This window comes from Notothenia rossii, assembly GCF_949606895.1.
Source record: "Notothenia rossii genome assembly, chromosome: 9".
Lineage (NCBI taxonomy): Eukaryota > Metazoa > Chordata > Actinopteri > Perciformes > Nototheniidae > Notothenia > Notothenia rossii.
The window spans coordinates 7,020,920-7,044,206 of record NC_136907.1 but is presented as its reverse complement, the minus strand read 5'-3'; the positions used below and the strand labels follow the sequence as shown (position 1 = coordinate 7,044,206).

The 23,287-nt window shown below is 40.4% G+C and overlaps 2 protein-coding genes across 5 annotated transcripts in view; one reads left to right on the top strand and one right to left on the bottom strand.

Moving 5' to 3' along the window:
• st6gal1 (ST6 beta-galactosamide alpha-2,6-sialyltranferase 1) overlaps positions 1 to 23,287 on the top strand; it is a 36,917-nt gene that overhangs the window by 8,862 nt on the left and 4,768 nt on the right. For all 4 annotated transcript variants that reach the window (XM_079647809.1, XM_079647808.1, XM_079647810.1 and 1 more), the window contains 6 exons: positions 11,113 to 11,319; positions 11,997 to 12,365; positions 15,090 to 15,354; positions 16,827 to 16,924; positions 17,011 to 17,112; positions 17,970 to 18,144. In XM_079647809.1, the coding sequence (XP_079503935.1) occupies positions 11,113 to 11,319; positions 11,997 to 12,365; positions 15,090 to 15,354; positions 16,827 to 16,924; positions 17,011 to 17,112; positions 17,970 to 18,144 (1,216 nt within the window). The remainder of the gene's footprint in view (positions 1 to 11,112; positions 11,320 to 11,996; positions 12,366 to 15,089; positions 15,355 to 16,826; positions 16,925 to 17,010; positions 17,113 to 17,969; positions 18,145 to 23,287) is intronic.
• LOC307017898 (zinc finger BED domain-containing protein 4) lies at positions 18,267 to 23,010 on the bottom strand. Its single transcript, XM_079647806.1, has 2 exons — positions 21,325 to 23,010; positions 18,267 to 21,081 (listed from the first exon to the last, which is right to left on the bottom strand). Exons 1-2 carry the CDS (start codon positions 22,887 to 22,889, stop codon positions 20,793 to 20,795), a joined length of 1,854 nt encoding a protein of 617 aa, XP_079503932.1. The 5' UTR covers positions 22,890 to 23,010; the 3' UTR covers positions 18,267 to 20,792.

Below are 23,287 nucleotides of genomic sequence, written 5' to 3'. Positions count from 1 at the left end.
GGGTGTCGTCAGCGTAGCAGTGATATGAAAAACCATGCGGGTTAATGACAGACCCGAGCGAGTTTGTATTGTAAAAGAAGCAGAAAGGCAGAACTTTAATATCTGATTATTTATCGCAAGTAACATTGTCAATATTCAATGTTCACATATGTTTCTAAAATCATCAAGCCCTGCTTTTCAATCACCAAATATCTGCAAACCAATGACACCCATCAGACTCGGCACGCAGTACCGAGTATTCAGTTTCCATTAGTAAGTGTAATCATGTCGGCATCATTTATTATCTTTTGCCATTAAAAGGTTATTCACTGGGGAAGCTGGATTTCTGATTGGCCAAAGACATAAATGTCACGCTGCATTCGACCATTCCAACCTCTACGTTAGCTTCAGAGCTTTGCTGCTGCTGACACACACATAACCATCTAACTCCCTCTCACTCTGCCAGGCCAGATTAAAACACACTCACACACACTGCCGCAACTACCTTTTAATCTTGAGTACTTTATGGCTCCATAAATCCATGCATAATACACACACACACATCTCTGGCTGACTGTCTGTGTGTGTGAAGGCAGGGGATTTATGGCGCACTCTTTAAGCAGATATCTGTAACAACACCATCTGTCTGAGGCTATGAAGCTCTGCAGCCGCTTCATTCATTCAGGCGTCACATTCTCACATCCTTTTAGTACCACAGCTGTGTGAGCCACATTTTGCAGGTGATCCAAACCTGTAATGTACTTATATATTTATTCAAAACTGCAGAACATAAAGCAGATATAATCTTTATTTTTGATATATGTATTAAATTAAATTAAGTAGACATAGAGATTACATTACGCTGTGTAAAGCGCACATATTTTCTATATAGTATGTCTATTTTATTTATATGTATAGTAAGTCTTTATATTTTAAACGCACACTTTATCTTTAATTTTATCAGCACCACGTCGCTATTGTTTATTTATATGTACAATTTTAGCAAGTTTTTATATTGTCCTGTTCCTGTAAGCCAGTACAACGAAATGTAGTTTTAATAGTACACTCTGTGTCTTGTTGAAATGACAATGAAGTATGTCTATCTCTGTCTATCTAAATGATTATGTGTTGTACAGCTCTTTAGGTTTATGGGACTTAACAGTTAGTTTTTTGGCTTATTGTTTTTCCGTCCAGCCTGCAACAATTCTGTTCTGTTTTACTTTCACCACTGTCATAGTGTTGTTTTCAGAAAATGAAGGCATAAAAAGCCCGTTTACCCTACCTGCTCAAAAGCAGAGACACAGTTAAAGACTAGCCGGGAAACTTAGTGGGACAATTAGCAGCTAAAGAGACGGATATTTCCCTCTGGAGTTTGTAGAGACCAAAAACTGAGCTAAAAGAGAATGATTATCAGACTCACTTTCATCAGGTGGATACAGACATATAAAGATATCAAATGATTTATAATGTTACTCCATAACTAGTGGATGTACTCTTAGTAACTGATTGCCAACAAGGTGTCTCACTAAGATTAATAGGTAACACTTTGTCACAGACAAACAAGTGTTCATGTGATCATGCCAGGTAGCTGAGAGTTGGCAAGAGGTCAGGTATGATGGAACAGATATATCCTTAGAGAGTCACTGTGTACCAGATATTCAAACTGCTTGATCCAAATCGTGATCAAAGAGATAATAAAAGTGTGCGGACAGTTCTTTTGTTCAATCGAAGCAAAGCGGAAGCAGCTGTTTCCCCCCAAAATCTTTTTATTTTCCCTTGCAGTCACTCATTGAAATATTTCCCGGCTTTTCAGTCACTTTGTTTCATCTTATTTGGAATTGGAGAGGGTTGTTTTTTTTAGACTGAGTTCAAGGGGTTTGAGGTCAACAAGCTCGATAGAGAAAGTCCCTGAAGTCTTTGTATATTCAGTTATTTTGTTGAAAATTCAACTACAATATTATTTGCCACTGTTTTGATAGTTCTTACAATCATAATCATTGGGAGTCATTTGGTTTAATATGTGTGGACAGGAGTGTGTGTGCGATCACGCATCACAAGTTTCATCATCCTGGGTACTTAACCCTTCTCTTGCTTAGGTCTCCTTCCCATACTATTTTTGGTCAAAATTGACCGCACAGCTTATCTCTGGAACCCCTTATCCAATTTTGACGGTTGATATCTCATTTGAACAGTCAACGCAAGTATAATCAAGGGGTGGCAGAGACAATGACACCAGGGGTGAATTTCATGTTATAATTTTGCAGTAAGTTCAAAGATAGTGCTTACTGTACATTATAAAAATGCTTGCCATGTAGGCTGTGTTTACTGGAGATGGATTTGCTTTAGTTATTGTTAAAGCTGAGATTATTCCCATTCAAATGATGTATGGGATGTATTGATTTGATACAAGCAAGTCAGTGTTTCATTGTGTACTTTCAACTACGGTATATGGTCCGGACCCACCGGTGGGCCCATCAAGTTCAGCTTTCACTGTGATGAATATTACATTACATGTCACTTGTTAGACGCTTTTATCCAAAGCAACTTACATACTCAATACTGTGGTCAATCCCCACAGGAGCAATTTGGGGTGAAGTGTCTTGCCCAGACAGCAGTGGGGTTTGAACCTGTGACCCCATGATCCGAACACCAACGCACAACCCACTGCACCACACGCCTCCCAATATAAAATAAGACACTGATACTGTTTTCCTCAATGAACATTTAGAGAAATATAAATATTCAGGGCTCCTCTCCCTCAGGGGCCGCTTCCTGGTCTGTTGACTGTTGGTCAGGCTCATTGTCTGGATCGCAGTTGTCTTCCATTTGTGAGACATCGTCCTCTGGTTCAAAACATTTGTCCAGAGCCTCTCTGACAGAAAATCGCCTAATCGGTCGCCTACTCATTGTGTCAATGAATCAAATGTGAGCGAGGCACAAATATAACTGCATGAGAGAAAGTAAGGGAGGGGCATTTACTGCGAGAAAGTGAGAGGTAACCCTTCTCGAGGTGTGTGCGTGTGTGTGTGTGTGTGTGTGTGTGTGTGTGTGTGTGTGTGTGTGTGTGTGTGTGTGTGTGTGTGTGTGTGTGTGTGTGTGTTGCAAGAAAGTGAGAGATTCCCGTAACTTAGAGTCAATTGTTTTGTCTGGAATGTGTGTTGGAACATAAATAAACACAGGAAATGTGTGTGTGTGTGTGTGTCCTGATTAATTCTCCTTCACGCGTCTCCATATCCCCATTTTTTTTTTTACCGCAACCCAGTACTTTTCCAAGACCACGTCTCGCCCTCGCCCCACTGTCCCTCCCACTTCATTAGCTCACCTCTGCTCCTCATCTCATTCCCAATCAAGCCTGTCATAAGCCTCATGCTTACACACTCACTGCCTGATTGTTCTTCGCCACTCATGCAAGACTCTCCTGCACTTTTTTACAGACTGATTTCCTCTGTCTGCCTCTGACTTGCCTGTTTCATCTGAATTCCGGTAAACCTAGCTTTGTGTCCCCCAACTTGAGATATGCTTCTGCGTCCTTTGTTCCTATCTGTGGCTGAGGGTGTTTCCTGATCACCTTTTGCCTGGAACATGCTCGTTTGGACTTGGTATACTTTCCTTGTTACTTTGGCTACCTGCCCTGTACCTGAAGAGTTTGATATTAAACACAATTTCAACCGTTCCTGGTTTTCTGATTGTTTCATTTGGGTCCAAACACTATCGTTTTTGGTGTGGACCGCTCTTTAGTGTGGTTTGATTAGTCTTTTCTGGTTAAAAACATAACCATTTTGTCAAGATGTTGGCTGTCGGTGAGACAAAAGAAGTAAAGTAAATGTTAAGGCATAACCTCAGGCTTTTTCAGTATTTTAAGAAATGTTATAGTACAACACTGAGAGCTGACAGTGTTCATATGTTTCTATCCACAGAGGACATGAGGGGAAACGTAAAGGCAGCAGCCCGTTTCTAAGCAACGATCACATCAACACAGCGTGCGGCATACTGAGAATGATCGTTTATTGCAACCCTAGGTTAATCACCAGATTCAATAATTGGATATCACCATCAATCCTATCTGAGAATGATGACAAAAAGTCACTATTACATAAAAGTACCCTCTTTAAACAGTTTATCCTCCAAAAGAGTCCTAACGTATTTTTTAAGCCTTTAAATAAAGATTAGTATAACGTTTTTTTATGTTATATAGACAGTTCAATTAAAGCTACTGTGGTTTGCTCTTCATGGTGCAGCCGTGTGTCTGACCGTACAGAGTATTCTGTGCCTCTGGCTGTGTGTTAACCAGCTGCTGGATGTATAGAAATAACACAGCAGGAACAAATTGATTTTGTTAGTTCTTTGCTCTCGAATGCAGCAAAATGGGCAGCCATGTGTGCATTGTTGTTCCATAGGGTCTGGCGTGTGTTATAGAATTCTGTCTTCCTCTGGTCTATATCTCTCCGTTGTGTAGCAAAAGAGAAAACTGGTATTATGTTTACTACTGTATCCAGGGTTGGTTATTTAGATTTAATCAAATTCTAGTAACAAATAATGCGTTAGCTGACGCTTAAACAGGTTACGCTGGACGTTTTTCACTTAGCGACTTCCAGAGGTGGGAAGTAGTGGAGTACAAATACTTCATTACTGTACTTAAGCAAATTTTTCTGGTATCAGTAATTTACTCCACTACTTTTTACTTCTTAGATTTTGAACACAGATACCTGTACTTTCTACTTCTCACATGTTGAACCCAAATACCTGTACTCTCTACTTCTTACATTTTCCAAACAGGCTGGTTCCTTTAGTTTGAATGTGTGTTTGGTGGCGTGATCATTATTATTTAGAGTCATTGCGTGCCTATTGATTTGAACACGATCCGTGTATCCATCATTTCCTGGTCTTCTCTAAAGAAGAGGGACCAATGAAAACGTTGTCATGTTGCCGTTGTTCAGCATGGAAACATTCATTAGCTAACAATGACATTATTGTTCTATTAATATAAAGGGAGGTCAGGTACTCTTTAAAACAGCTGGTAGTTATGGGTACTTTTTACTTAAGTACGATTCGAAGCCCATACTTCTTTACCTTTACTTGAGTAAAGAAGTTTAGTCAGTACTTCTACCAGAGTATTTTTGTAATGATTGCGGAAAAGGTAGGACCCAAATGCAGAATTAAAAAGGATAAGCGGGTTTTAAGGGATAACAAAAAGCGAGCTTTATTTACAAAAGCCGATGACAAAAAGAAAACAAGAAACAAACTTAACTTTACCAAACCAGGGGATCAAAAAACTTCAGGGACAAACATGGAGCGTGACGTGAAGGGAAAGACAAACAATGAACCGACAGGGGAACATAGGAAGAGACAAGACTAAATACAGAGAAGGGTAATCACGGGACAAGAAACAGCTGGGCAGGGGAGATAGAAACACAAGGGCAACAGGTGAACACAATTAGACAATAAGACACAGGAGGAAAAACACCAGAAGGAAGAAAAGAGACAGGGAGAACAGAATTACAAAACAACACCCATAACAAGACATACAAAACTAACAAACGTGACATAACATTAGGATCGTGACCATTTTTAAACACGAGTACTTCTACTTGAGTAAAGGATGTGTGCACTTTTTCCATCTCTGGCTACTTCCTCTTGATGCATCTGGGGCATTTGAAGGTCTTCCCAGGCCAGATGGGGTAAAATCCCCCCAGAGCAGACCCAGAACAAGCTGAACCCCCCCCCTGCCGACCATTCCTCTGGAGGGATGTCCTCCGAGAGTTGCGGAGGTTAACGGAGGTTTTCGTGTCGCGTTTAGCCTGTTAGCTGTGTTGTTGAAGCTTTTAAGAGGACATTTGATGGCATTTGATGTCACGAATGGTCAGGCAAAACAGGTTTTTGTTATGTCAGGGATGAGAGGGATGTTAACAATATATTGTTTTTATATTGAAACGTAGCGTGTCCACATGGCTGTCATGTTTCAAACATTGCCTATCTGAGCTAATAAATATCGTGACTACTGCAGATAGGAAGGCCAATTTTAAACTTGTCCCACTGAATGCTAAAGCCATACATTAGGTGTAAGTGTTTCTTTGTGCAGTGGGAAAAGGGTTTAAAATGTAAGAAAAGGTAAATAAAATTATAAGAACAGCTTTATATTCAGCAGATTTAATTTAAAGTAATTTGTCATAGATAACGTGATAAGGTGAAACTAAATAAAGAAAAATAGGCTGCATTCTTCCACCTGCTGACCTTAATGCTGAGTCAAGTTAGACCTCCTTCCTTCCTGCAGAGATTTATTTTGGCTTAGTCATTACATTTCACTGTATCACTCCTATTTTGTGTGAGATTAAGCCTCACTCCTCAGCACTAGCTCAGGCGCTGGGCTAACGTTACAATTCCTGGAGGGTTTTGGAGGATGATGATGGTTAGTATGTCAGGTTTCTCCAAGAAACCCAGCTCAGATCACAATCAGATTGTCTTTTAATATTCACGTTATTATTACTGATTTAGTCAATCCTTTTATTCTCTGTCTTTCTTTTACCTTAGGGATAATAATGCTCTACATTTTGGAATGACAGATACTATGACGTGTGGGCTTTGTGGGGTTGTAAACAGGAAGCATGGTGTTGTCAGTGAGGCTCACTGTGGGCTACATTTTAATTTCCTTGAATGTTCACATTTAGTTGTATGTTGCTTTATTAGAATAATGCACAATTCGCTAGTAGCAGTTCCTGTTATCAGTGCGTTTGTGGTTGTTTGCATAACTGTCACTGAAACACTGGATTTATACCCTCCACGTTATACGTTACATTGATTCATAGTATATGGCAGAGATAATTATACTCTCTGTAAGTGTTACATGCAATCTAAAAATGTATGTGTCATGTTTGTGGGTTTTCACTTGTCTAAGTTATGACTCTAAGATAAGATAAGATGGACCTTTATTAATCCCCGTGGGGAAATGCAGTTTCTCTGAGAAGAAGTGTAATGTTTGAAGCAGTAGTCATCAAACTACCATGACTTTCCAATGTTTAATATCGAACTGCCTGTCTGTTACATCTTCTCCTTTATGTTATTATTAAATGGTCATAAATAATCCTTAACATGATTTAATAGCATTATATGTGACCGATGGTCTGGTTCGATGTGTGGGCTGTAAATGCATTGTGGGATAAAAGGGCAACCTGACTCCAGTAATGGACTCTCGTCATTTCCTGCTCTCATTTTCTCACTCCCGTGGGGCTTCCCCTCCTCTTTTCTATCATCTGATGAATCAAGCCATCTTTTCCCTCCCCCCTCTGCCTGCTCTTTCTGCCTGGTTTCACCCAACACCCGGGGCAGCGATGGCATACTCCCATGTCCTAATTCTTCTTTGTTGTTTTGCTCACTTACTTCCAGGATTAGAAGCAATGATTCAGTTAGAAAACCTGTTTTTGTTGGTTTAAAGGAGGTAGCGGTCATTTAAACTGTTTAGCCCCGAGCCTGTTTTTCAGGTCTCAGGCTCGAAAATGACATTCCCAGAACTATTGACTATATCTTTACTTCTAAAAAGGGGTAAATTAAGAATCTTTTTTCTCAAAGCAATGATAAACCTGTGAGTTGGATGTAGAAAAGTCAGAATCAATATAGATTTTTTTTTTTTTTTAAAGTAAATTCAGATTGAACATAGTAAAAAAATGTAAGTTAAAAAAAACAAAACACTTCTAGGTCGATTTTGATGATTGACACCTCTTTTTAACCGTTGGAGCCAATAGAATCGAGGGGAAGTTCCCATCTAAACATTACCCATTGGTGAATGAGTGATGCGTAGCCAGAATGCCCTGGAACCGGAAGCTGTCATACACTCTAGTAGCAGCTAATAGGCTTGTTTGAGATGAGCTGCGGCTCGCCTCGAAAGTAGACGAGAATAGCCGATTGCAGCCGGGGGAGGTCTCAAAAAGCTCGCCTGAAGTCGGACAGCTCGGAATCGGCTTGACTCGGTTTGAAATGGCGGAAATTGCGTTGGCGTTCTTCGTTGCAGATGAAGTGGATGCAATAGAAATCCCACAATTATTATATCACTACAAATGAATGACTCAAGTGTCTGTTCAGTTTAAAACAAATCAATACAAGGGGGGTTGAATCCTACATGTAAAAGACAGAACCACTTATTACTTTTCAAAACTACTTCCGTCAGTGGTCTTGACCAGTTTGCATTTATAAAGAATGCACAAATGTATTTAATCGTTAATGTTAGATATGTACTAAGTAAATACATTTGTTCCTGCTCAAGATTAGATTCAACTGTATTGTTTTTGCACATATTACAGGTACTGAGACAACGAAATGCAGTTTAGCTTCTAACCAGGAGTGCAACAAGCAGTAAAGTGAAAAGTAATGTACACAATCCACAGAATAAAATATAGAATTAATTGAATGATGAATAAACAGTGAGGGGTATGAATACACTAGATATACACAGCAGCCTGTGAGCAGTATGAACAGTGTGTATGAATATGCTAAGATATATCAAGTATGAAAACGGTAAGCAGTGCAAGTATAGTATAAAATATATAGATATGAATTTCATGATGATAAACATTGTGGAACAATGATGAAAAATGTGACTGGAAGTGGCGACGTAAAACTGACACAAAACAACAACAAACTTTTGCCGAGCCAATTGGAGAGTTTCATCAGCAGCACGGGGTACAAACCACCAATGAGCGCTCAGCTCGAGATACCAGCGAGTCGTTTCCCATCAAGCATTTTGCTTCCGCAGCCCGTGGAGAGAAACTGCGCCGCCTCGCTCTCAAGGCTGCCGGCGTCTTTGTCCCGCGAGATTTCAACGTCTCATGTAGGCGAGCCTCCAGAGCAAGTCGGACAAAATTACTAACCATCATGCAACGCACTAGCAAGACGGCGATCGCAATTGCGCAGGTCTGCGTCGGTCTCGCTCATCTCAAACAAGCCTATTGACTACCCTCACTATCACCACAATGAAACACGTCCAGAAGAATGTCATGCAAAGCTGCCTGACTACCTTCGGTTCTCCCTGAACAGCCTGATCTTTTTAATGTTCAATGTTAACCATTTGTGCAGATAGCATGAAGTACAAAAGATCGTCGATGCTAATGTAGCGTTAGCATTTCTCCCCCGGGGGCATCTGGGCTTAAACCGTGTATTATAGAATGATCACACCGGTGTGACAGTACTCTTCAAAGGGTTCACGAAATATAACTACTACTCTTACTGTTTAACATTTTGGGTTACTTAAAGGTGACCTACCATACCTACCTCTCTATTTTCCTCCATACCCAAATCTCTAAAAAAGGGGCTGCAACGGATCTGATACAGACTGATCCAGATTTGAACACTTTACTGACGTCAGTAAAGTGGCGCTACGGCTATTGGTCAATTCTCCACCTATCAGGGGAATGAAAGGTTGGGCCACGGCCGGCCATTGCCGCTCGAAAGCGCTGGAGACGCTGTAGTACATATGCCAGGCCTGTAAGTGGCGCTGTAGTCTGCCACAAAAGCAGCAAAGAAGACTTCCCTTGCATGGTTGCCATGGTTGCCCTTCTGTTTATTCTCCGCTGTCGCTCTTTTTCTCCCTCCCCGAGGCAAGCGTTTGCGCCTCCTGCTTTAAAACAAATGAATAATGACTCTATATAATCATATGTAAGGGATAATGTGCAGCGACGCGGTCATTATGGGGAAAAGAACACCGACAGGCTGATCAGGAGCCGACGCGAAGCCGAGGGATCTAGATCGGCATGAAGGTGTTATTTTCCCCATAATGACCGCGTCGCTGCACATTATCCCGCTTATTACATGGCCACATTCTCAACAAAGTAACGACATGACTCCCAATATTAATTGAAATGCTTTTATGGATTTAGAAAATGATTTTTTTAATTTAAAAAAGTTGTATTTATTTAAAATGACATGCATCCGCTAAGAAAAATATTCCGTTGTTACCGTTTGAACTAACGTAGCAACGGTAGGAACTGCTTCGATAGCGTTTTTTAGGAGCTTTTTGATTACAGATTTGAAAACATCGTTGCTTGCTTTAAAAGTAGCACAATTCATTAAGTCAAACTTTGGGAAGTATCTAAATATCCCTGCCCTAATGCCAAAGTAACTGGCAACTGAATACGTGTCGCCGTTTGATGTCTAGGTCTGGACCGCTGCGTAAAAAGGAGGATTTCTGCCCAGTTACTTCTCTTCTTACTTCTATAAGAATAAAACACGGAGGACGGAGATCTCTTTTTCTCCCCCTCTTCTCCCCGCTGCAGCCCAGCAGCTGATCTCAAAGCAGGCTCCCCTCTCCTGCAGGGGGGCGTGGTCAGCTGCAGCTCACAGAATCAGCCCCCTGCAAAAACAGCGCTGGAAAGAGCATATAGAGCTAAATGAGGCATGGCTAAAACGCAGGATCTGTTTTGGTGTTTTGAAAAAAAAACTATATTTATATACTTTATATACTGTAGGTATGGCCCTACAATATATTGTTCAAATATAGCATGAGTTATCTTACCTATCTCTTATATTCAGTGGAGGAAAACAATTATGACATCATTTACTCTGGGATTTGTAGTCTTTCTAGTTGCATATTTTTCATTGTCTTATATTTCAACAATTTTATGACAAACTGACTTTTTGACATGGAAATGATTTTTTAAGATTGATAAACATCATATGTGCAATTCATGGCAGAATTCAAACGGGATTGAAAGATACGTTTTCTCTCTCCATTGACTTCAATGCATAATTTTCCCGAAATAAGGTCCCACAAGGTCGGTCGTTTTTGGAAAATTGCACAATATAAATCTATTCTAGTAGAACTCAACAATGGAATTATGATCAGTAGAAATAGCCATGACATGGGACCTTTAAGAAAATGTTATTAAACCGTCAAAAATGTAAATGTCAGTTATCAATTGATCAAAGGACTCAACACTTAAGACACAAGTTTTAGTCAATTCATTTCTCTTTTAAAACTACACTTTTTTATTTAAGTCACATATTTGGAAACAATGTAGTAAAATGTCAAAACTGTAAATGTCAGTTCTCATTTGATCATATAAATCAACACTTAAGTTGCTCTCTTACTTTATTTGTTAAATATATTCCTGAGGTGTTTGATGTACTCACAGTGAGTGTCCTCCTCAGATCCCCGGGGCAGCGATGGACCGAGTCAGCCTGCTGTGGCGGATGAGGCGTCGGGCTCGTCGTGGAGTTCTCTGCATGGCCTTCTTCTGCATCTCCATGGCTCTGCTTTACGCCATCTGTGCAGAAAACAGCGTCCCTGTCACCGACGCCATCTTCGGGGTCCGAGCGCGAACCCGGGCTCAGCCTCGAGCACACTCGGTTATCAAGGTCAGTCACAAAGTTTCACTGACATGTTCAACTCATAATCATCGGCCAAAACTCATTTACCCGCTCAACCCAGGATGTTACTTACCATCGACGGCTGCATTCAAACAATCCCTCAAAACTCACCGTTTCACTCTTGCCTTCAACTAATCCACTAACCCCTCGCCCTTATTCCACCTAGCTTAGCACTTTTGTTGTTATTTTTCTTCTTTACTTGCTTGTAAAGTGCTTTGAGCACAAGGAAAAGCGCAATATAAATCTAAAGTATTATTATTATTATTATTATTATTATTATTATGTTGGGTATTAAAACAAGCTGATGAAAGCTGAATTGTGTAACCCAAAGAGTGGCTCCTTAATTGAGGAAAAGTTGATCAGATCATTTGATTTCTTTTTTTGGTGCATTTTAAGAAATTATGTGCTTACAGGGCATACACAACAACATGAATATTTAGTCAAATACATTAACCATCCACAAATAACAAAAAGAGATAACATAATATATATTAAATACATACATTGTGACATCTAAGCAGAGGGCCATTAGTAATGTTTTGTGTTGTATACTTCACATCATTTTACTTCTAGTCTTAGAGCTAATGTGATTTCCACTTTATGAATACGCCCCCTGGATGTTTCCCTGACAGGTTTTCAAACAATTTTCCCTGTGACTCCCTCAGGTTCTGCGCGGCGGAGCTAAGCCGATGTACATTGACCCCCAGAAGATGCCAGGGGTCGTCCCAGGTGACCCTCACCGTCCAATCCCTGTCCTCTCCTCTCCGAACCAAACCCACGAAGCCATAGACTCGTCGCCAAAGAGGAAGCCCAAAGAGCGGGACAACTCCGGGTTCTTCTCTCGCCTGCTGCCGCGCCCTTTAACGCGTGCGCTGGAAACCCTGTTTGGAGGCCGGCATAGAGGCGAGCTGAGTGCCAAAGGGGGGGACGCAGAGTTTTTTGGGCCTCATGGGCTTCTGGGAGAGGTGTGGGACGACGAGATGTCCAGTAACATGCTGGGGAGCAGACTGAGAAAGGTGGTGCAGAATTATCAGGTAAGACTTTATTATTTACTGGAAGTCTTAATGCTGTAACATTTTGAGTACAACAATATCTGGTTTGCTTACTGCACATATTTTATATATTATTGCATCTATTTCCATGTAAATAATTAATTTTACTATATATTTTTTTATTTAATTTATTTATGTTATTATAGTTTTCTTAAAATAGTTCGCTATCTGTGTTTTTTAATGTTTGTTTTACTTTTATCAGGGTTCGTACGGGTGCTTGAAATCCTTGAAAATGCTTGAAATTTGACGTGGTGTTTTCAAGGTTGGGAAAGTGCTTCAATTTTGGGAAGGGTGCTTGAAATTGAGATAAAGTGCTTGAAAATGTAAACGCTTTACTTTTACAATGAATTTCTGTCTGACTGAATAGTTCGCTTTTAGATTAAAAGAAAATAATTGCTTCGCTTTTACATAAAACAGCTCCGCTCAGGCCTTCCCGCGCTATGCGCGCGACCTGCAAGTGTTTGCGTTACGTGTGACCTGGGCATTCTGATGAGAGTGAGATGACAGTATGCCAGGAGGTTGCAGTTTCAACAAGCGTTGGCTAGCAGAAGACAAATACAAGCCATGGCTAAGACGAGGGTCAAGTCCACGAGTAGCCTCCTGCAAAGTTTGCAAAAATAACGATGCGAGAGTCTGCGCTGACGAGCCACATGAAAGGTACGCCGTAGTAGAGCATTTTAGATTAGGCTAACGTTGCATGTTACGTTTATTTAAGCTAACGTTAGCGAGCTGAATAGCTAACTCGATTGAGGGATAATAATAATTGCAGGGGACAATCATTTCAGAGGAGCGTACCTATGTTAATATGTGCGTTACAGTCGCCATTCTGTGGTATTCAGAGGATGAAGCACTCACTTGTAATTCAACCCAGTCTCACAGCATTTCGTGTTATAGTCACAAAATATAATCTATTGATTCGACACAGAGCGATTTTGAAAGCAATGTATTTCTACTGGTAGTATGTTTCGTGCCTAAACCAAATGTGACTTGCTCTATCGAAATCAGTCACATTGACCCGAAGACACATTTTCATTTGTATTACTGGTCTGGGGGAAGCTCGCGAGTGTGTTTGTGTATTTTTGCGTTTGTGTACCGGGGAAACACTCACAAGGAAACACCGGCTGTTGTTATGCTTGCTGTGATACATTAGTCCGTTCTCTGCTTGTAATTATGCCGTTACAAGCTTCAAAGTTGTATTTATCATCTGAATTTGCTGAAACAAGTTTAATATTCTGAAAGCCAATACTTTGTTTATTTGAAAACAGATGAAAACAAACTGTCTTTTATATAAAATTGAAGTATTATACAAGTAAAACTACATTTTGCTTTAATCCCATGTAATTGTAGAATGAACACAGTCTTCCTTTGAATATGTATTTGTCAGGTGTCTTGAGTAGTCAACATTACCTACAAATCATTGTACACATTTGTAAATATTATTTTCCACTTGTTACCATTGTGAGTCTATTTTTATGCAGCTCTGCATGATTTTGTGGCTACAATTCACTACCAGAGGTGGAATAAGTAATCAGATATTGTACTTGAGTAAAAGTAGAAGTACCAGAGTGTAGGAATACTCTGTCACAGTAAAAGTCCTGCATTCAAAATGTTCCTCAAGTAAAAGTAGAAAAGTATTCTCATCAAAATATAGTTAAAGTAGCGACAGTAAAAGTAGTCATTGTCCAGATTGGTCCATTTCAGAATAATATATATGATATGTTTTATATTGATTGATCATTAAAGTGTTCTCAAAGCTGGTAAAGGTGCAGCTAGTCTGAATGACTTTGTATACTGCAGGGTAGCTTGTGGATTTACTCCAGGTGGAACTAAAGTCTGATTTAACACTTGATTATATTTCACATCCTTCATCCACATCTGTAAAGTAACTAAAGGTATTAAATACATGTAGTGGAGGAAAAGTACACCATTTACCTCTGACTTATGTTTACTGCCAACCTAAAAGTACCTCAAAAATAGTAATCAATAATGTATTGAAAAGTTATTTGGCTGATTGTTTTATATTGGCTCAGCCAGGTTATATGGGATGCCCAGTCTACGTACAGATCACTAATTTTGAAATATTAAACTTAGTTTTCTTTTCTTTAATTTTTCATCCTCGTGTAGAAGGCTATCACGAAACACACATTTGGTTGTTTATAGCATAAAGAACATCTGATTTAATGTGAGGTAGGGAAATAATCATTTGAGTATGTGTATATAAATATGTAATTTACAACAGCTGTAAGATGCTTGAAAAGCTGGAAAATGCACCTTGAAAATGCTTGAAAAGTGCTTGAATTTGACTTTGGAAAAGGTGTAAGAACCCTGTTTTATGTATGCACCACGACACCAAGTCAAATTTCTCGTATGTGTCAACCTACCTGGTAATAAACCTGTTTCTGAACAACATTTTTGATATCCTGCTTTTTTCACAATTCATCTATTTGAGTTAGTATCGGCTTTAATATGCAAGGTCGGTGCATCTCTACTTTTAGCTTCTCTAATGATTGTTCTGTTCAAGTTCACTTCAGACACTTCCTCCTGTGACATAAAGCACTTAATGTTCAATCTGTAAATGAGCTCTCTAGAGAAATTTCAAATGTCAGAATGTAACAAACTCCACTTGAACATTAGCGGTAGGGATCCTCTTTGTAATTAGCCCCACATAATACACTTAATTGGTCTTTGATTTGTCTTTTCGGACAGGCGACGAATAAGTACGGAGTGGAGTTCTCCGGTCCTGGCGGTGTGTCCAGCCGGCCCAAGCTGAGTGGTCCTAAACTTCTCTGCCAAATGAAGGAAAACGTAGAGGTGGAGACGTTGACCTCTGACCTCCAGCCCTTCTCATCTCTGCCCTGGGCCTCCCAGTTGCCAATGAGTGAGCTGACCTCTGACCTCGGCCCGTACAGGACCTGCGCTGTGGTGTCGTCTGCAGGGTCGCTGCGCTACTCAGGACTTGGCAAAGAGATAGGCGAGATATATTTTTTTCATCATTCTGTTTATTGTATTAAAGGACCCCTATTATACTGTTCTTCATCAATATATTATAGGTCTCAGATATATACAAAACATGTCTCTGAAGTGTTTGGCTCCAAACACCAAACAGATCATTGCAGCATTACCCATAATCCCCTCTGTTTCAGCCCTGTTTCCAAAGTGCTGATTCTCTGCCTGTTACTTTAGATGAAAATAAGGAGCCCCTCCCCACGCCCCTCTGAGAGATATTTGGTTAAAAAGATCATATTAGGCGCTTTCACACCGGAGTACTTTTCCCAGTATAGTTCCGATAGTTCTTGAAATGTTGCGTTCACACCAAGAAAAACCGGAACTAGAACTTTTTTCATGAGAACCTTTTCACCACCTTTTTAGTCAAAGTACTTGGCGTGAAAGTGCCTAAATGTGCTCTAGGAGGAGATTCAGGTGCCGTTTACACGAGAACGAAACAGGCTGGATCCGTATGGTTTCTCTTGCGTATAGCCCTCTCATTTACACGAGGCCGTAACAAAACGATAGAAACGGACCCCACAAACGATAACGGGTCCCAAGGTAAATAGATCTGCAAACGAAACGCTCTGGGGGGTCAAACGGCTCCGTGTAATCGCCTCTATACGATCATTTCCCGATAGATGAAGCCATAGCCCCGCCTCTCCCCACCTCTGCTGCTCACTGCTGTAGCATTGTCAGTAGCTACTGCTAGTGCTACTGCTACTGACCATGCTACAGATGTTAGTACAACATCTACAGCTCGACCATGCATGCTACAGATGTTAGTGCAAAATCTACAGCTCCTCTACCACAACCATCAGCAACAAGTGGACATGGAGCATTAAATGAACTACTACATGTTGCTAAATCCATTGCGGGGCATAAACAGAAGGGCAACCATGCTCCGGGGTCTTCTTCGCTGCCTTTGGTGTATTTTGTGGTGGAAGTTACACCGCCAGTTACAAGCCCGGAATATGTACTACAGCGTGTCCAGCGCTTTCGAGCGGTCTCGTGTGGAAGTACAGCGCCACTTACAGTCCCGGCATATGTACTACAGCGTTTCCAGCGTTCTCGTGTGAACAAACACGTCAAATTAAACGAATACGTGTGAACGGAATACTTTTTTGAAAACGCATACTGTGCATAAACGCAAACGTTCCCATGTGAGCGGCACCTCAGGTGATAAGGTGGGGGAGTTACCTTAGTTGGTGATTAGCTAATGGTTACACAAGCCAAACAATCGCTATGACATCATAAAGTGGCCAAAATCTGATCAGCATGAAAAAGTGGATTTTGCACAATAGGTGACCTTTAAAATATTTGACTCCAATTACCAACATCTGGACGTCTGCACTTTCTTGTGTTCAAAAAACCTTCAAAGTAATTTACAGACGTCGAAACAGAAAACGTGTTAATCAAGTTCCACTTCTTCTAAAAAGGCTATTTATTAAATTACAGACTCCCATGATGCAGTGCTGCGCTTCAACGCCGCCCCGACCACCGGCTTCGAGAAGGATGTCGGTTCAAAAACCACAATCCGCCTCATCAACTCCCAGGTAAACACACTGACATGCTCAAAACATACAGTTACTGAAAGGGTGTGCTTTAGAAATTGATATAATGCCTTTGTTTGTGTTAAAAGGTGATGGCGTCTGATGACCACCGTTTCCTGTCCAGCTCTCTGTACAGCTCAGGTGCTCTGGTGGCCTGGGATCCCGCCCCCTTCTCTGCTGACCTCTCTCAGGTGTGTTTTCATACAAGTAATTACCTGTGCCGACTACAGGTAATGCTGCATTCACGACATGTTGAAAAAACATCCCTTAACTCTAAGAAAAGTCATTTTTTCGACTTTGAATGTCCTAATTCACCACACGCAGTGTTTTTTGCCTCAACTTTCCCTTGTCCACTTACTTTCACATTATCTGTAACTACCAGTTGTGTACAGGAAGCAGAATTTAAACCTACAGTGCAATTCACTTTTCTCCAGGCTACCAAAATCAATCACGACCAATTTTCACGAGCCTTTTCATTCAGAGCACCTCTCCTTTGGAATCGTCTTCCGTTTCATATCCACAAAGCTATTTCCGTTGATTCCTTTAAAAGCAAACTCAAAACCCATCTCTTCGCATCTGTCTTCCTTGTAAACTAGCTTCCATCACCTAGTTTCGGCTCACCATTACCATCACTTCAGTCACATGCTTTTATCACATGGCAATACTTATGTTGTTGTATTATGTTGTATAATATTCTTATAATTTTTATGCTATGACGTTTGTATTTTGTTTTTGTCTTAACTTTCGTTTGCTTTGTACTTCCCTTTGAGGCATTTCTTGTGATTTGGGGCTATAAAAAATCTTGATTTGATTAATGATGCATTCACGACATTTTGAAAGAACTTCCCTTAACTCTACGAACAAGTCCTATTTTTGACTTTGAATGTCCTAATTTACCACATGCAGTGTTTTTTCCTCAACTTTCTCTTCCTCTTACTCTCACATGATCTGTAACTACCAGTTGTGTACAGAAACCAAAATGGAAACCTACAGTGCATTGTTTTAAAAGTAAATACACTTTAATAGTTATATATCTCCCCCCTTATAGTGGTACAACAGAACAGACTACCCCATCTTCACCCAGTACCAGAGATACAGGAGGCTTCATCCGATGCAGCCCTTCTACATCCTGCATCCTCGCTTCGAGTGGCAGGTCTGGCAACGTATTCAAGACAACATGGCTGAGCCCATCCAGAGAAACCCTCCCTCCTCCGGCCTGCTTGGTATGCAAAACCTTATCTGAAAAACCTGTGCTCGTGAATGAAAGTTCAGTAGAGTTTAGTAGAAATACCGTAGAGTCTGGTAAACAAATTGCAGCTCACTTCCAAAAAGAAATGCTGTAAGAGTGTTGCGGGAACCAATATAAAGAAACAAATGTTAGTTTGGTTATATAAGTAATATTATTTGATTATATATATATATATATTTATAAGCTGAAGATCAGAGGTAAGTACTCAGATCTTGTACTTAAGTAAGTAGAAGTACCGGAGTGTAGGAATACTCTCTTACAGTAAAAGTCCTGCATTCAAAATGTGACCCAAGTAAAAGTACAAAAGTATTGACATCAAAATATACTTATTTGATTTGATTTATTTCAAATGTGTAAAACAATAATACAAACATTTAACATGAGAATTATTATACAATACAAAATTAAGCAGTCAAATTGATATACAAAAATATTACTGATTCTAAATTATGTATAAACAAATAATCTACTTGATTACACATCCAAAAATGCGATGGGAAGAAGTTTACACTTATTTAATCCCACCCCTTCTCCCAAAAACGAAATTATTAACATTTTTTTTTTTCTTTCTTCCAGAAATACATTTGTTATTGAAAAAAAACAAAAGTAAATGTAGTCATTATGCAGAATAAATATATGTTTTGCTGCAGGAGCAAACAGCTCTCACTGGCTAAAGTGTGCCACTAGCAGCCAAAGATATATTACATCCGTAGTGATTTAGCACTACCATAGAGAATGAATGAGAAAGCGTTTTGGGAGTTTTAGCTAAAGGATCCCCGGGTGTTGAAATAGCGCCAGTCGACTGCTCCCTTCTGTACAAAGTATGTACTGCACCACCACGTCTCATCCCTTCCTCGATAGTATAGTGGTCAGTATCCCCGCCTGTCACGCGGGAGACCGGGGTTCAATTCCCCGTCGGGGAGGAAACATTTATTGTTTTTTAGAATTTAAGAAGTAAATAAAATGAAAGAAAATAGAGTAGGGTAGGAAAAACGCAATAGAGATCAGTAAGGCAAATGCAATAGAGAACTGAAAAGAACACCAAGTGACGTAGTACAATTTTGCTGAAGAAACAAATAACAGTTCCACAAAGAAAGCTTACGTTTTTTTAAAAAACCCAGTGGACTTTGGTTATAAACGCAGTAATGGCAATTTTAATGTTCCAATGTCCAATATTCTGGTTGCCATTATATACCGGTGAGGTTTAAGAGTGATCATACGCAGACACATAACAGATGATTTCCATTCTTGAATGCAGTTTGGTTTGTTGTTTATTGAGCGTTTGTACAATACCAGAGCTGAATGAGTAGATGAATGTTAGTAGTTGTGAGCATCTGCCACGTCTGGTTGAATCGGTGTGCTCTTCCTCCTCCTGTCCTGTCCCTCTCAGCTCACCATGACCCTATTTATTCACCATCACCCTGTGCAGTCAACCCCGCCACCAAGTGGTCAAAAATAATATGGCAAGATAAATATAAACAAAATAAACTGACATGCCAACAACACACATAAATGGCTCCTATACATGCAGGAAAGATCTGTGAGAGACGCAGTATAGTATGGTGGCTAACGCAGTAGAGTACAGTACTGGAAAGTGTTTTGGTGTCTAAATATTACAACATATTTTCTCCTTTGAACCCTGATGATGTCGCTGTGTGAGGTGATGCATGTTTACGAGTTCCTGCCGCCCCTCAGAAAGACAGAGCTTTGTCATTATTACCTATTATACAGCTGTACTGTGTTCTGCCATAATACATACATGTATATATATTAGGGGTGCACCGAATGGGAAATTCTTGGCCGAAACCGATACCGAAAATATGAAACAGTTGGCCGAAAACCGAATGCCAAAAGGCCGAAAATGATTAATATATATATATAATGTATACATTTTTTACCAATGTTGTTCAGCTACCTGATTATGGGAAAAAGACATGATTATGGCAAAACTTAACTTAAATAATAATCACTATTATGGGTCCATAAAACATTTATTCAGCACTTTTGAATGCATACAGTACATTCATTCGTCAAGTCAAGTGCATTTTCTTTTCTCCGTAGGATAACTACAACAAAGGGCATTAGAACAAAGCCAAGGTGCTTTAAAACTGCATAAACATCTAGGCCAGTAGGCCTACAACAACATAATGTAAATAAAGACTGTAACAGCCAGGCCTTCAACAACAACAACAAATGCACCTATAAGTGCATGCATACAAATGTGCAAACTGGATAAATCCACATGAATGTAACTATTTACAAATGAAATTACAATTGAATTTCAAGAATCTGTAAATAAGGCTGTCTGTCCTCATAAGCAAAGTAGTAAACATTGTATAAAGATACATAAAGTGAAAACTGGATACAAAATCCACAATCAATTACAAATTAAATTATAATTTCAAGAATCTGCAAATAAGGTGGTCTGTCCTCATGAGCAATGTAAACAACATTGTATCATTTAGATACCGAAAGTACAATATATTGAACACTGTGCTGCTGTCATTTCCCCCTAATGATAACCTGAGATGGTGAATTATAACTCACAATGAAAACTGTTCAGGAAAGTGGGTATAGAGTAGACATGTAGAACTAGATAAGCTTATGATAAGCCAGCCTTGTCTACTTATTAAGGAAAAGTGGGAGGTTCTTTTTAATGAACAGTAGCTTCTCTGCTTTATCAGCCATAAGTCTGTTCCTCTTCTCATCAAGCACATGAGAGGCAGCGCTGAACAGTCTCTCGCTGTCAGTGCTTGTGCATGGAGCACTCAAATACTTGCGTGCCACCTTGGCCAGGTCAGGAAAGCGGTCTTGTTTGTTTCTCCAGTATCCAAGAGGGTTCTCGCTTCTGGGGATGGGTACTTCTGAGAGATAATCATCTAACTGTTGAGCGGTTGAGCTTGTCACCAGCCTGGCATTTGAGAGGTTTGAGAGAATAAGATTTTATTTAAAATAGGGACAGTGCATAATGAACATTTAGTCAAATTTATTTACGCATGCCAGATCACTTGGCAGACAAATAAAATCATCTGACATGTCAAAAGAAATTACAAGATTAAGAGCATATTACATAGCAGCACATACAGTACTAATAAATATCACATTCAGTAGCACATAGTACAGTAAGTAACCAAGTCAGAACAGAGTACCTTACCTATTTGTGGTAGTATTCTCTTCCATGATCTCGTTGAACATATCAGACAACGAGGGTGGTTGCCCCCTCTCCCCCTCCTCCTCTGCTGTAGACAGACGAGCCCTTTTTTCTGTGGTCTGCGTCACCTCTCCTGTGCTGTACGCAGCAGCCTCCTCTCGTGGGTTCTCCTTATCCAACACAGCCTGGATCATGTCTCGTGCGCTTTGCTTTTTCCCCGCATCAAAATAATGATCTTTATATCGCGGGTCAAGTACAGTCGCGATACAGTACAGGGGATCAGAGTAGATGTCAGCAAAACGTGTGTTGACAGACTCCAAAAGTGTACTTTTCATAGTTTTTACTCCACGGTCCGTTTCAACCTCTTTCCTTAGAAGACGCTTTAGAGCCGCATGTAAAGGGATAACGTCTGCCACCGATGCGTCAGATGAGCTAATCTCTCTAGTTATCTGTTCAAATGGGGCAAGAATGGAGAGAATGTTCTCCATTAAGATCCACTGGTTTGGAGTGAATGATGCGGGGAGATCATGATCTGCGCTGTATGTACCCAAGGTTCGCTTTTGAGCAAAGACGCTTTCCAGCATATAATAAGTACTGTTCCATCGTGTACTCACATCTTGTTGGAACCGTTTCGTTGTTACTCCAAGCTTATCTTGTATTGGCTCTATGCGAGAATAGGCCAGTTGAGAATGTTTGAAGTGACCAACAATCTTTCTGCTTACGGCCAACAGATCTTTTACGCTGCGTTGAGCCAACACTCCCTCGTTCACAGCTAATTGCAGAGTGTGGGCCATGCAGCGTATTCCACTCAGATTGCCTTCTTCCATAGCTTTAGTCATATTTCTTGCGTTATCACTGACTATTGCGTGCACTTTCGGTCGGTCGATGTGCCATGTGTCGAACATATTGGTGAATGCCAAGGAGATGGATTGTGCTGTATGAGACCCCCTAAACTCTTGTGAATGCAGCAGAATCTTTTGCAGTTTAAAATCCTTGTCGATCCATTGTGCAGTTAGACTGAGCATACTGGTGATGCTTACGTCTGAGCTCCATATGTCTGTCGTGAAGCTGATGGCTGTAATATCTGTAGCCAAGAGCTCATGGATGTGATTAGCAACGACATTGTACAGTTCAGGTAAGCACACGTCTGCTAAGTGCCGTCTGCTAGGCAAGGAATAACGTGGCTCAATGTGCTCAATAAGCCTACGAAATCCAACGTCCTGTACGACAGAAAACGGTTGATCATCCATGGCGATGCATTCCATTAACTTCCGAGTAATGCCCTTTGCCTTGGGACCATCACTGGGAAACTTTTTTACCTTTTCAAAAAGGTCCGCCACAGAAGGAGTCGGGGTGCTAGGAAGGACTTTTTTTTTCTGTGCGCTCGTGATTTGAGCATACTCCGCATATTTGTCCGGGTGTTTAGATTTTAAGTGATGGAGTAATCCCGAAGTGGTAAAAGTCTTTGCAGATACACCCCCTCGAGAAATGTCAGCTGAACACGTTTGACAAATCGCAATCCGCGTGTCTTTCTCTGATATTTTGAAGTATCTCCAAGCGGCGGACATGTTGGCTGTGAGCCAGCCGCGAGCATGGTCGCGCGCCGTGCTTGTCGCCACGTTTTGATTACGTCATCACAACAACACGTTAGGTTACCAACGTAACCCTGACGTAACCCTGTTCTCTGACATTCGGCCGAAAGCCGAAAGGGCCTTTTTAACCATTTTCGGCCGATAATTTTCGGTGGCCGAATATTCGGTGCATCCCTAATATATATAGTATATTAATGAATAATCTCCATACATTTTTTCTCCCTACTGGAGTTTTTTGGTTACACAATCACGTTACTGCTGCAGGAACAAACAGCTCTCACTAGCAGCCAAAGATATATTACATCCGTAGTGATTTAGCACTACCATAGAGAATGAATGGGAAAGCGTTTAGGGAGTTTTAGCTAAAGGATCCC